The sequence below is a fragment of the Mustela erminea genome, chromosome 8 (assembly GCF_009829155.1).
Source record: "Mustela erminea isolate mMusErm1 chromosome 8, mMusErm1.Pri, whole genome shotgun sequence".
Taxonomy (NCBI): Eukaryota; Metazoa; Chordata; class Mammalia; order Carnivora; family Mustelidae; genus Mustela; species Mustela erminea.
Window position 1 is genome coordinate 44,204,143 of NC_045621.1, and position 13,393 is coordinate 44,217,535.

Consider the following 13,393-nt stretch of genomic DNA (forward strand, 5'->3'; position numbering starts at 1 on the left):
GATCATGCCCAGTGGGCAAGAAGGCCTGGCCCTGGCCCCAAACCCGGGCTGGGTGTCCCTGTGTAAGCCACCTGCCTTGTGGGACTAGTCCATGTGGTCTCAGTGTGGTCGGTGGAAAGCAGATGAGGGGCTGGGTGTGGACGTGCGTTTTCAGAAACATGAAATGACCGATCTCAAGTTGCCTCTCCCTGGGCCAGGAGCCTCTCTCTACCAGCAGACTGGGAGACAGAACACGCCCCACACTTGGCCTCCTATGGTCCCAGATAAAGTCTTCCTGAAAAAAGGAAACTGAACAAAACTGTAGTAGTTCACACCAAGGCCCATGTCCCAGCACAAACATGTCACTACAAAGTTCCACACACCCAGCTTCCTAACAGACTTTCCTTGGGGGACAAGAAATGAGAATCCACCCAAGAAATCCTTAATTCTTTGATGGCTTTAAAACAGCCTCAACCAATTTGATTCCTTATTAGTGACAAAACAGTTGAATGTTTGCAGATGGAAGAAGTTCATGTATTTTGTTGAGTGCATCTCACATAAGCCAGTGTTTACCAAATATCTTCTTGGGGATCTGCAGTTTCTCTAGAAATTTCAAAGTTTTCATTCTACCGATAATTAAAAAATTTTTTTTTCAAAATACAGACAGAACTTCTTTGTTCCAGTCTTAATTTGTCTCTGAAGGATACCCCACAGAACACACAGACCCCTTGGGGGACAGACTCTCAAGGTAGGCCCGGTATTTTGTTTGTTTAAACACCCCCCCCAAAAAAACCCCAATTCGATCACCATATTCACCTCCTACAGGAAAAGAGGCAGAGTCACAGAACAAGGAACACCTAATATGAGGTTTTTTCTAAAGCATGAAATATTTCCTCTGAACCCCCCACCCCCCGTTGGGTACAGGAAGCCAGACCCTGAAACAGGGCAGGAGTTGGGGGTGCTCCTGGCTCCCCTCCCCCCGGCTAGGGAGGGCACCACCTACTTTCAGTTCCCTACGTTGCGAAATAGGCCTGGGTGAGGCCTCCCCTCTTCTGAAGAGGAGGAAGTCATCTCCTGATGTGGGTGGCGGGCCTCGGAAGGTGCATCCCTGAGCTGCGCCTTCTCCCACTCTTGAACAAAGTACACAGTGTGCCCACCAGGTGTGGGCACCTTGATGCTACCCTCACACCTTCTGCCAGAGTCGGAGAGGCCGTGGACAGGGAATAGAACAAAGCAGCCCAGAGTCGAGGGGTGGTCTGGCTCTTTTCAGAGAGGAGCCTGGATCCATGCCTGCAGGGTCTTTTCCCTCTACTCTAGCTGGACACTGGGCTGGACCTTAGGTTCTAGTCCCCCACCTGGCCAGGTCACCACAGGGCTCAGTCCTCCAAGCCTGGGCTGTAGTTCAGCCACTTCGGTGCAGGGTGACTGTCCCAGAGTGTGGATTCTTCCGGTGCACAGGGATGGGGAAGGACAGCCCACTCTGAGTTGTGGGCACCCCAACCATGGAGAGAAGGCAACCCTGGAAGGGAGGGGGCCCCCACATGGGAAAGAGGCACTGGGGAGGGGCTTTGAGTATCTTCCTGCTCCCACATACTAAAGCTGTGTAGGCAAGGCCTGGACCTCACAGGGTGCCACCAGGATAAACCTCCTAGTCCCTACAGGCCTCAGAGCGGAACAGATGTTGGAAGGGCTGCCCCCAGGTTCAGAGGAGGGAGGAGACCCAGCTCCCTGGAGAGAAAAGGGTGTCAGGAGGGCAGAGGGTCCAGGACCAGGTGAATGGGCACCCTGGCTCTCCAGAGAACTGGACAACGCAAAGGGAGGGGATCTGGGGCCTGGAGATGGAGCCCAGACCTGCTGAACAGGACTGGGCGCTCTAGCCAATGTGACAGAGTACCGCCCCCCGCCTGGTAGTCCCCTGTACCCCCACTCTACCGCATGTCCCTCTTTCCTACTCCGCGCCCCATCCTGCAGGCCTCACTCGCTCCACGCCCAATCCTCTGCAGCGACCCCTCCCTCCCCACTTTCTGCCTCTGCGCACCTCCCACAGCCAGACACACACACACATGCACGCATATATACACGTACACACACAGGGAGACATATGCATGAGCGTGTGATCACACACCCAGGCAGACGCGCGCATACCTATACGTACACAGGCAGACATACGCACATGTGCGTGCACACACACAGACACACGTGCATATGTACACGTACACACAGGCAAAATACATGCACACACACGGAGGCAGACACATGCGTGCATGTGTACACGTACACACAGGCAGACGCATACGTGTGCACACACACAGGCGGACATGCGCACATATGTACATGTACACACACAGGCAGACATATGCGTGCACACACACAGAGAGGCAGACACATGCACTTGCGTACACGTACACAGGCAGACATGCATGAGCATGTGATCACACACACAGGCAGACACACGCGCATACGTACATAGGCAGACTTACGCACACGTGCGTGCACACACACAGACACACGCACATATGTACACGTACACACACAGAGGCAGACACGCGCGCATAGTACACGTACACCCACAGGCAGGCATACGCACGCGCGCGCGCACACACACGCACGCGCGCGCGCATGAGCACGTGCCCCGGCAGCCGCTGCAGTTCGCGCCGACGCCGGCAGAGGGCGGACAGTCGTGACGCGCGGCCGGCGAGGCGGGGGATTCAAGCGCGTTATAAGGCGCCGAGCGGGAGAGAGATCCCCAGACGCCGCGCTCCGAGCCCAGAGGGACCCGCCGCCCGCATGGCCCCAGCCCGCCGCCCCGCCGGGACGCGCCTGCTGCTCGTCTGTGCCGGCCTGCTGGCCGCCGCCGCCGGCCTCCGCTCCTCGGAGCCCGGCGAGCCCGTGGACGGCCGCAATCGCCCGGAGCCGGGCCTCGGAAACGAGCTGCCCGCGGGCCCCGGGGACAGCCGCACAGGGCCGCCCGCCCGCACGCTGGTAAGAGCGCCCCGGACGCCCCGGGCCTCAGTTTCCCCAGCCCAAGCCCGCGCCTCCCTGGGGTCCGGATGCTCTAAGGGCGGAGGGAGGCGCGGCATTGCGGGCAGGGACCTGGGCTGACCTGGGGGCCTTCCCTTCCGAAGCGGGGACAGAAGCACTTGTCTTGCGGGGCAGGGGAAGACTCAGGGCGCTGCCCCTCTGCGCAGCCAGTTGGCGTTGCCCTGGCGCTCTGGGGATGGCTCCGGGGCATCAGAGCACCTGTGGCCAGGCCAGGGGCGGGGGCGGGAGAGGGGGCCGGCGCAGAGGGAAGTTGGGAAGTGAGTAAAATGTGAATAACTTGATTCTCATGAAATTGGAAGGAACTTGTTTGTGAGGCCACCCTCCCTCCAGACTATTAGGCAAAATTCTGTCCCAGAAACAAACCCCCAAAAGTGCCTCTCTTTGGGTATGGGGAGCAAGGGGTCCTGTGACGTGTGACCATGAAAGGGTAATTTTTCGTTCTGCTCCGTACCCTCCCGTGAGGGTGGTGCAGAGTGGTCAGGCTGGGGGAAGAGGGGGTCCAGGGGCTTCCAAGGAGGCTCCGAGCCTGTGGGACCTCTCAGAAAGGGAGGGGAGAGAGCTGTCAGAGGAGATGCTCAGGGGCCCTGCGGGCACAGCTGGGCTTCAGCGGACACTTGGAGCCACGAAGACCAAGGACACCTCCTTTGAAGAGGGTGAAGGTAGCAGCCAGCCCTGTGGGCTCCCTGGGAGGAGCCCCTCCCAAGTCCTCCTCCCCACCCCAGGAGTCGGGGAAGGCAAACCCCACCCAGGCAACTGGCCACACCTTCTGGAGGAGGGAGATGTTAGGAGAGTCCCCAGGAGGCAAGGGGCCTTCTGTGCTTCTAGAAAGGATTCTGGCCTTGGACTGTCTTTGGGGGACGGTGTGGTAGCAGAGGTTCCCCACCTCCCGAGAGCCCCTCAAGACTGGGGATTTCGGTGGGGCCAGGACTGCTGCCCAGCACCCACCCACACTGTCACAGGCTTGTCTGCTGGGGTCCCCGGCTGACATGGCTCCAGCCTGTTTCCGCTCCCCCCAGACCAAACCGGGGTCCGAGTCCAGCTGGGGGTGGGGGCGGTCAGCTTGGCACGCCCATCCAGCCCACGTGGAATACTGCCGGCATATGGCCCTGCCGAAGGCTGAGTGAGGCCGTCAAGTGGACTCCAGTCCTGTGTCCACAGTGAGCAACCAGCAAGACAGCACATGGGAGGGCCAGCAGTCAGCAGGTTGTGGGGTGGTCCTGGGCACTCTGAGGCTTTTCTCTGTCCAACCCCAGGCTCCTCTGATGTGGAGGGCCCTGTCCTCCTCCAATTCTCCCGTAGCACACTGGCTCCCGAGGGCAGGCACCTGGCCCTGCAGAGCAGCCAGGAGACCCCTGGCTCTGTCTCCTAAGGAAGGTCCCAGCCAGCTCGAAAACCCTGGGTCCTTCTATCAGCTGCCTGCGTGGTGCTTGTGACCTCATCTAAGCCCTCCAGCTGATTTCCTTCCCAGCTGGAGGCCTTTTTTGGGGCCCAGACTGCCGGAGGCCCACTAAGTAATGGGCCAAAGGCCTCTGCTTGGAAGGGACCTCCTGGAATTCTCCGTGTCAGGACTGGTCAGAATGCAGCATGGGGGAGAATGGATTCGGGAACCTTCGCCGCCCTTGTCTAAGAGGTCCCAAGGAAGCTGACTGACTCAATGCAAACGTAGCAGAGGTAGTCCACCAGCCCCCCAACTGTCTCGTAGGGTAAGCTGTGGGTACCCCGAGGGCCGAAATGGGCATCCCCCGAACGTCAGAGGGGGCCACCCAGAGGGCCCCAATGATCACAGTCGTCTCTTCCCTGGCACTTGTGAGTCTGGTGGTCCCTTCCTGCTGCTGAGTCTCCCAAGGAGGCTTGTTCACTGCAGCTCCTACAGCCAGAGACCGCCAGAGGCCTGGTGGCCCACGTGCCAGGGTTCTGGCTTCTCAGGGGCTCCAGAGCTCTGCACTCCATCTTCCTGCACTCACAAAGTCGTCTACTCACACAACGCCCAGGCCGTGGTGTGGCCTGGTCGTCCTCCATGTGTCACAAGGGAGGGAAGCATGCAGGGAGAGCTGTGCTGACTTGGAGGGCATCGCTGTTGACAAGGACAGGGCCCTGAGCGACACTGCTGACAAGGACAGGGGCTCGGTGACGTCTGGACAAATTCCATGTATTTGGCGGGCAGCCACTGGGGAAGGTGAACCAACCTGGGGGCTGACTGTGTTCCAGGAGCCCACCGCTGAGGGGGCACGTAGCTTTGACCCCAGGGATGCCTGGATGCTCTTTATCAGGCAGAGCGAAAAAGGCGTCAATGGCAAGAGGGGAAGCAGAGGCAAGGCCAGGAAGCTGAAGGTGAGTACAAGAGCCCCAGCTCTGTGTGTGTGTGTGTGTGTGTGGGTGGGTGGGTGTGTATTTCCAGGGCGGGGGATGGTGAGCAAGGAGCCTTCCCCTGCAGGGCTTCCCTGTACCCCCAGCCCACCACCATCACCCCCTTGCACCCCTCACCAGCCCCACTGGTGCACCCTGGGCCTTGCCAGTGAGGACAGACCTTCCCCTTTGGCCTGGGGTCAGAGAGTGTAGGAAGTGCCAAGCTGAGGGGCCCAGGCAACCCTGAGTTTGAGGTCTGTTCTGATCATTTTTCTAGGCAGGCCCATCAGTTACCATCCCCCCCCCCAAGCCCCCGCTTCTCCTCCCTCTGCATCCTAGCAAGGGAGGCCCCGGGCTGGCCTGGCAGGGCAGTAGGGGACCGAACTGGAGGGACTGCAGTCAGGCTGGAGTGACAGACATACCAGCTGGTTCCCAGGAGATGGGGAGCCCAGGGACCCTGGCTGTTGTAGGGTTCCCACTGTCATTCAACCTAGCCAGAAGCCTGATATCTGGTCCTCATGGCTACCTGTTCCCTGGGGTGGGGAGCTCTGGGCCACGGCTGTGTTGCTCACAAACTGGGTTCGGGCTTTCTGCCCCTCCCCCCCCAACAAGGGCTGGCCTCGCCCTATCCCAGCTCAGCCCCAACACTGGAGCACCAGGCTCTGAGCCTGACACAGGCAGGTCGCTGGGCTGTCACCATGACCTCGCCTCACTGCCACCCCTTGGAGCCACCTGGCCCCACCCCCGGCTAAGCTGGGGCTCCCTTGTGCCCTTCCTTGCAGGGGACTGACTTGCTCCTGTGTTGGGGTCCCATCCCAGCCGAGGGTGGACTCCCTGAGGGTCCCAGGTCCCGACATGGGGCCAGGCACAGAGAACCCACTGACGTTGGCTAACCTCCCTACTCCATCCAGGGACCCCTCTGTGTCCCCATGTGGTGCTCTTGCTTGCTGGGAGCCCCACCTCCCAGGGGCCCCACCGACCCAGTCAGTCCTGGGCCTCCAGCACAATGCAGTCCTCACACTCAGGGCCAGTGGCTTTTAAAGTGGAGCCTTGCTGCCTTCTTGGGGAGTCTGAGGCCCAGGAGCTGACCTCAACCCCACAGGTCAAAGCCTGCTTCTTAGTTGCAAGAGCTTGCAGACGGTGCCCACTGTCCCCCACCTCTCTGCTAGATAGCCTCACTGATGAAGTTCCTTATTCCTTTTCAGCTTGGTCTGCCGGGACCCCCAGGTCCCCCTGGTCCCCAGGGCCCCCCTGGTCCCATCATCCCACCTGAGGTACTGCTGAAGGAGTTCCAGCTGCTGCTGAGAGGTAGGGGCAGTGCCCCTGTGCGGGTGGCTGGAGGAGGGGTTCCTGGAGGAGCCAAGACAGTTAGATGTCCCCATGTTGGCCAGGATTCAAGGAGGCCCCTCCTCCGTGCTGGGCTCAGGAGCCCACAGCGGATGCGGGTGAGGCCAAGGGGCAGGGGCAGGTGTTGGCAGGAGTGTGTTAAGGTGGGGGCTTCGCAGAGAAGGTGGACTGGCCATTGGGTGTTCAGTGGGTTCTTGGGGACCAGGACCCACTGCTCCTCTGGGAGTCCGGTGAGCCCAGCCAAGGCCAGGACACCTGTACCCAACCTCCACCAAGTGAGGATCGTCAGGGAGGGATCAGAGGTCCTTAACTTTGCGAAGTGCTTCTCAGATCACAAAGAGACCATGGGGATTTCATACGCACCCCAGGTGACATGGGCCCCACAACGGAGACCCCAGCTTCTTCCCCTGGATCCCCTGTGTCCCTGCCTGTGTCTGTGGCAGTCTCAGTGGTCTCAAGAGCCCCCACGGGTTTGGGGGGTGGTGGAGGCAGGAAGGATTGTGTAGTGGGCAGCACAGGTGCAGCCCAGGCTGTGGCCGCTGAGTTGGAGGCAGCAGAGGGAGGGCAAGCACAGCTGAGGTGTCCTGTCCAGGAGATGACCCTGTGCGAGGCCAGCTGCCCAGCCATGGCTCATTATATTTACTAGAGTTCGCTTTATCATGGGAACTCTTAGAGCCTTTCCCCCCTTCCACGAACTGTTTATTTAAATACACGAGCTTTGGAGACTGAAGGATCTCCATGTTATTTCCAGCAACGCGGCCATACTTACTTACTTACACCCAGCTTCCTTGCAAAAGTGAGCGGGCTGCTTATTGTACCGCATTCTGGGTACAGTAATACTGTAAGCAGAGAAAACAGCAACGTGAGGGGGACAAGCGGGTGGAGTGGCAAGAGGAGGCAGGAGAACCAGGGCACCGGGCCCCAAGCTCCCTGGTAGCCAAAGCTTGAAGGGAAGCAGGAGCAGCAGCGGGCTCAGGAAGCCCCAGTTGGTCGGGTGCCTGGCAGCAGGATCCCAGGGTTCCAGAAGGCGGATTCCCATCAAGAGGCAGGGGAGGGCAGGCGGGCGCAGCCACTGCTCGCTCTGTGCCAGGTGCAGTGCGGCAGCGTGAGCGCATGGAGCCCGAGCCCTGCACGCATGGCCCCCCCGAGGGCACAGCCACCATCGGGGAGGACGAGGAGGCGGCGGGGGACGCAAGCGTGCTGGCGCTGGTGGCCGCACCGCTGGCCCCGGGTCCGTGGGCGCCGCGCGTTGAGGCTGCCTTCCACGGCCGCCTGCGCCGGGACGCATTGGTGGAGCGGCGCGCACTGCACGAGCTCGGCGGCTACTACCTGGTGAGTCTGGGCCTGAGGGCGGGGGGCGGGGCGCGGGCAGGCGGCGGCGGATGGGCCCTGGCTGACATCTGTGCGTCCCGCAGCCCGACGCCCAGGGCTCCTTCCGCCGCGGCCCTGGCCTGAACCTGACCAGCGGCCAGTACACGGCGCCGGTCGCCGGCTTCTACGCGCTCGCCGCCACGCTGCACGCCGGTGAGGTCTGGGGTGGTGGGGGGTCCGCCCCAGAGTGCGTGCCCCCGCGGGCCGTGACCACCCGCCTTCCTCCCCCTGCAGCGCTCACAGAGCAGCCCAGGCGGGGCCCGCCGCGCCCCCGGGACCGCCTGCGCCTCCTCATCTGCATCCAGTCCCGGTGCCAGCGCAACGCGTGAGTGGGCGCTGGGGCAGAGTGGGGACCCCGGCGCCAGACCCGCCCCCACGTGGCCCCCTCCTGCGCCGCGTCAGGACACGCCCCATCCTCCATCACCTCCTCCCTAGCTTCCCAGTCAGTGCTTGGGTACCCAACGGACCTTCCCTTTCCAGTAAGGCGGGGAGTGGGGGGTTTGTGTGTGTTCCTGTTCTTAACCCAAACTTTCCTAGCCTCCTGGCTCCCCTCACCCCTGCAGGGGGCTGACTCTCTGTCGCTGGGAGGCCCACAGGCTCCTCCTCGGAGAGGCCTTTCCTGACCACTGCAGCCACGCCCCCCCTCCTGGTGGTGGGCTCCCTGAAAATCCCCAGTACCCCCAGCAGAGCCCAGGCACAGAGCAGGCACCCCACAACAGCTGTAGAAGGGAATGAAGTTCAAACTTTGTACTCTGCATTCGGAAGGAAGCCTTCAGGGATTGGTCTGAACCCACCTTTGAGTGTCAGCTGCTGCCCACCTGGCTCTGCTCCAGCTCCTGGCCTGGGCCCCGGCTTGCCTTTCCTGGCACCCATAGACCCCCTTTGGCCCTGTGGACACTCTCCTGACTCCTCTGGAGGACCCTGTTCAGATACTACCCTCCACCATAAGACCTGGCCAAGACAGCTGTAGCACTGCCCTCAGCTGGGCCCGAGTTGGTTGCCGGGGTGATCAGTGGGTGAGGTTGGTGGGGCCTGGGGGATGAGGGCTGATCCTCTTACTGTTTCACCACAGCTCCCTGGAGGCCGTCATGGGTCTGGAGGGCAGCAGTGAGCTCTTCACCATCTCGGTCAATGGCGTTCTGTACCTGCAGGTGCGTGGGGCAGGCTTGGGCACGACTTGGGGGGGTGACCAGGAAGAGAGGGGGTGTTAGTGGGGGCTCCAGGTCTCTGGGAGCAGTGCCAGCAAACTCCAGGCCTGGGAGAGGGTGCCTCCCCCGGGTTCAGGTGAAGTGGGGCCACCTCCAGGTCCCCTTCCCCAGGGGCCACGTGGTCCCCCTGGGGTCCTTAGAGGCACAGCCCATGCTCGGCTGCTCAGGCTGTAGTTCTCAGACCTGCCCATCATCCCGCACTGAGGGTGGGCAAGCGCTCCGTGTAACGGGAGGGAGCGGATGTGGGCTCCACGCCCTCAGGCTGCCATCCCAACACCCTGGGTCTGTGGAGACTGTGAGAGGCAGGAGGTCTACTTTCTACACAGAACCATACCTGACCATCTCTTTCTGGCATTGGGGGGCCTTTGGCAAGTGATTGAGAAACTGATGTAAAGGAGGGATTTATTAAACAAGAAAACACCTAAGTGCAGACCTATGGAATCTCACCTGGCCCTTCCCTGGCACCGTGCCAGGCCCCATTCTAAGCTCTTTGCAGAAATTAATTATCAGTGCTTTGAGGTCTGTAGTCCTATTTTTTGTCTATTCACTTTTTAAAGAAAACATTACTGAAGTGTAGCTGACGTGCAGTGATTCCACTGTTTCAAAAGAAGGTAACTAAGGCACAGAGAGGTTAAGTCACATGCTCAAGCGGAATCGGAGGCCAGGCTGCCTGAGCCAGCCGGCTGTGGTTACTAGAAGGCATTCGAGGGTCTGGTCCCCAGTACTGCTGGGGCCACGTGGCCCACCTGGGGTCCTAAGAGGCAGAAGGTGGGCGGGCCCCCCGATTCTGCCCTTCTGGGGAAGTGTGCCTGGGGCTGTGCGGGCCACCCCCGGAAAAGGCAGGCCGGAGTACCCGGCCCAGGTAGGCTCTGTTAAGCGGCTTTAGGCCAGGCTGAGGGGAAGGGCCCCCCTCACCCCAGTCTAGAGAAGCACGTGCCACAGAGAAACCTGTTTTGCGTCTGGAACATCTTGCTGACCCTGAGAGCCCTGCGGGGCCAAGTGGCATGGGCGGTGGCATGCTCACCTGGGGGGCGCACCCGCAGGCTGGCAGAGCCCAGGCTGACCCTGCCCTTCCCCGCAGACGGGGCAGTATGCCTCGGTCTTCCTGGACAACGCCAGCGGCTCCTCCCTCACCGTGCGCAGCGGCTCCCACTTCAGCGCTGTCCTCCTTGGCGTGTGAGTGGACACACCAGGCCCTTCCTCTTGCCCAGTGAGCGGAAGCAGGGTCCAGTCTCTGGGCGGTGTTCGGTGGCAAGGCCACACGCAAGACGAGGCTCCCTGGAGCTGCCCGCACTGCCCCTGTAGGTCAGCCCAGAAGTGGCCAACTACCGGCAGCCTAGGGAGGGGACATGCAGACGGGGAGCCACAGAACCAGAAGCAATCTCAGGATGCGGTCTTTCAAAAGGAGAAGAGCCCTATTGGGCTGTTGCTTAGCCAATGTTTCTAGTGGGGCTCAGTGCCCGGGAGGACTTGCTCTGTTCCTCGCTACAGACTGGTTCCCCTTCTGGCCTATGAGGCAGCTTGCCCAGACAGCCTCAGCCTCTTCGCCTTGGCCCGGCCCCCACCTTTTCCATCTTTCCAGTGTTCTTGTGGACTGCCGGATGCCAGCAGGGAGGGGAAAGGCTGGTCACCTGCCTGGGTGCCCTGCACAGGGTCTGAGGGCTTTCTAGGGACAGCATGCTGGCCAGCGCAGCAGCCTCCACACTGCTTCCCTCGTCTCCACCTGGGGCTTCCTGGTCCCCACCTGCCCTTCCCCAGTGGTGCCTTTGGCCTGAATTTCCTGCAGTGACCACAGGACTCAAGAGTCTCACAGCCCCTTGGCCCAGAAGCCCCAGGTGCCAGAGCAACACTGGAAAGGGGCTAATGGGGGACAGTGAGAGTCTGCCATGCTTAAGTTCACCTTGCAGATGGCCTTTGCAGAGCGCCCTGCACTGCTCCTATTAGACAGGTGCCTCTTCCCAGTCCCTATGAGGTTCTGACCGCTAGGATCCACCCACCAAATGAAAGACCTAGAATATCTCTGCAGATTAGAGATGAGCAGGCCCTGCCCATTCATCTGAACAGAAAGAGCAGAGGCCTCCCATGAGCCAACAGCTCCCGCTGCCCACCTGTGGTCCCACGAGCACCAGCCAGCTCTGCAGTTCTTCCAAGCATCTTCCCCACCTGGGGACACATGCGGCCCTGAGCTCAGGCGGAGAACAAACAGACCGAGAGAGGATGCCCAGAAAGCTGGTCTTGGCTCCCTAAGACCTGGGTCCCAAGTCCACCGTGATGCTAAAGCAGTGATGGGACCTGTGGGGGAACATGGGCATCTGTGTGCAGGTTTCTTCCAAGGTGTAGGGAACCCCACCCAAACTCCACGTGGCTGCAGGGATCTGGTACCACAGGATGTGATCAGGCCTGAAGAGAAGAGGGCAGTGGCTGCAGTCACCTGGACTATCCAGATGGCCTCAGAAGCGGGTGACCACACCCAGGTCTGATGGACCCCCAGGGTCCTCAGTTTCCATCTCCACTAAGAACCCACTCCCCGATCCTTCCTGGCTGTGGGGGAGCCCAGACACCCCACACGCAGAGCAGCCCCACATGGTGCCCTTGGCAGGCCCAGCAGGATTCTCAGTAGGGACGGTACCCGCCCTACCGGGAAGTGCTGGCCCACGTCCTGCCTCCCCTCGCAGTCTGATAAGAGCTGGGGGCCACGCCCTTCCCTGGATTTCCTTCTGCACCCAGCGGGCACAGATCGTTCAGACATTTTTTCCTTAAAAAAGCCACAGATCTTTCCTTTTCTTAACCTAAGTGTATTATACCACAATTTGTTGAAATATTTATTGTATAATATTGCCAGATGGAATGTATTTATATATATAACTGACTGGATGAGATGTTCTTCAGAATTCTCGTGCTATGTGACTATCCAGAGTTATAAAGACAAAGGGCAGACCTTAAAATAAGACCTTCATCACTTCGCCCAGGTCCACTGGGAATGGCGAGCAGTGGACTCGGGGAGGGGAGGTGGAAGGTGACCCCCCCATCCCAGCACAGGGGGCTGGGGCTGGACCACATGAAGACAGTGGTGGAGTGGGGGTTTGTCAGGGAAGCCTCCGCTGAAGCTGCCCCCAGCTCTGGGGCAGTGGCGTTCGCGGAGTTAGTGGTGCCTGGTTTGCCGTGGGGAGATGCAGACTGAATCAGCTGTCCTATTTTCCAGCTCTGGGATGCTGGGAGCCTGCCTTCAGTGGTGCACCCTGCTCCCCCATACGACGTCAGGGATGGAACCCGCGCCCTACTCTCCGGGGAAGGGTGTGCTGGCAGCGGGGACTCGGGCTCTGGAGCTAAAGGGGTGATAAGGCGCGCTCTGGGATGGGTGGGGGCACAAGCATTTGCCTGGAAGCGTCCAGGCAAGATCTGAGAAACTTACATCATCCTGAGGCAAACCCTACAGAGGCCTCAGGGCCGTGTTACTGAAATACAAATGACAGCGATGGGGTGACCTGTTTCACACAAGGAATCGAGAAGCATTTTATTCTTATGAATGGGCTAGTTAAGCATTTGTTAACATTTTTACCATAAGGATCCCTTTCAAGTGTCTCCGCAAAGCCCAACTTCAGCCCAGCGCGGGGCGCAGCGGATGCACATACCTTCCTCAAAGTGGAAGCTGGACTTCAGGGGCCGATCCAAACGGCAGCCTGACCACTCAAGGCAGGACACTGCCCACTCCCCTGCATCTATTACCAATGGAATTAGAAAGAAGCCAAACTCCATGCCATTCCGGGAGGGCCTACCCGAGGCACACCACTCCAGAAAGCAGTAACTTCCCACCCAGTCTTCCCCGCAGCAAAGCCTCACATCCTGCCCTGTGAGGTTTATGTAGCTTCCTCTTGCTCTGACAGCCTGTCTAGGTGGGTTCCTACCTCCCTCTCCTCCTGTAAATGTCACTTCCCCAACCAGGGTCATTTCAAGGGCGAGAGAGCACAGGGAATGTGCTAGGAACTATGAAACGTGGCACACTGAGCAGCTAGTGGGTCACTATCATGGGCCAATCCAAGAAGCCGACGACAGTTTAATAAGGAAAGACCCAAAGTGTATCCAAAAGCAAACACAACATT

At 60.0% G+C, this 13,393-nt stretch overlaps 1 protein-coding gene across 1 annotated transcript; it reads left to right on the plus strand.

Annotated features, from left to right (window-relative positions):
* The first annotated feature begins 2,669 nt into the window (after nucleotides 1-2,669).
* On the plus strand, nucleotides 2,670-13,374 carry ERFE (erythroferrone). The gene is made up of 8 exons (XM_032355338.1): nucleotides 2,670-2,961; nucleotides 5,230-5,352; nucleotides 6,573-6,675; nucleotides 7,805-8,046; nucleotides 8,130-8,238; nucleotides 8,320-8,410; nucleotides 9,158-9,236; nucleotides 10,375-13,374. The coding sequence occupies exons 1-8, from the start codon at nucleotides 2,767-2,769 to the stop codon at nucleotides 10,471-10,473; spliced, it is 1,041 nt and encodes a 346-aa protein (XP_032211229.1). The 5' UTR covers nucleotides 2,670-2,766; the 3' UTR covers nucleotides 10,474-13,374.
* Nucleotides 13,375-13,393: the final 19 nt, after the last annotated feature.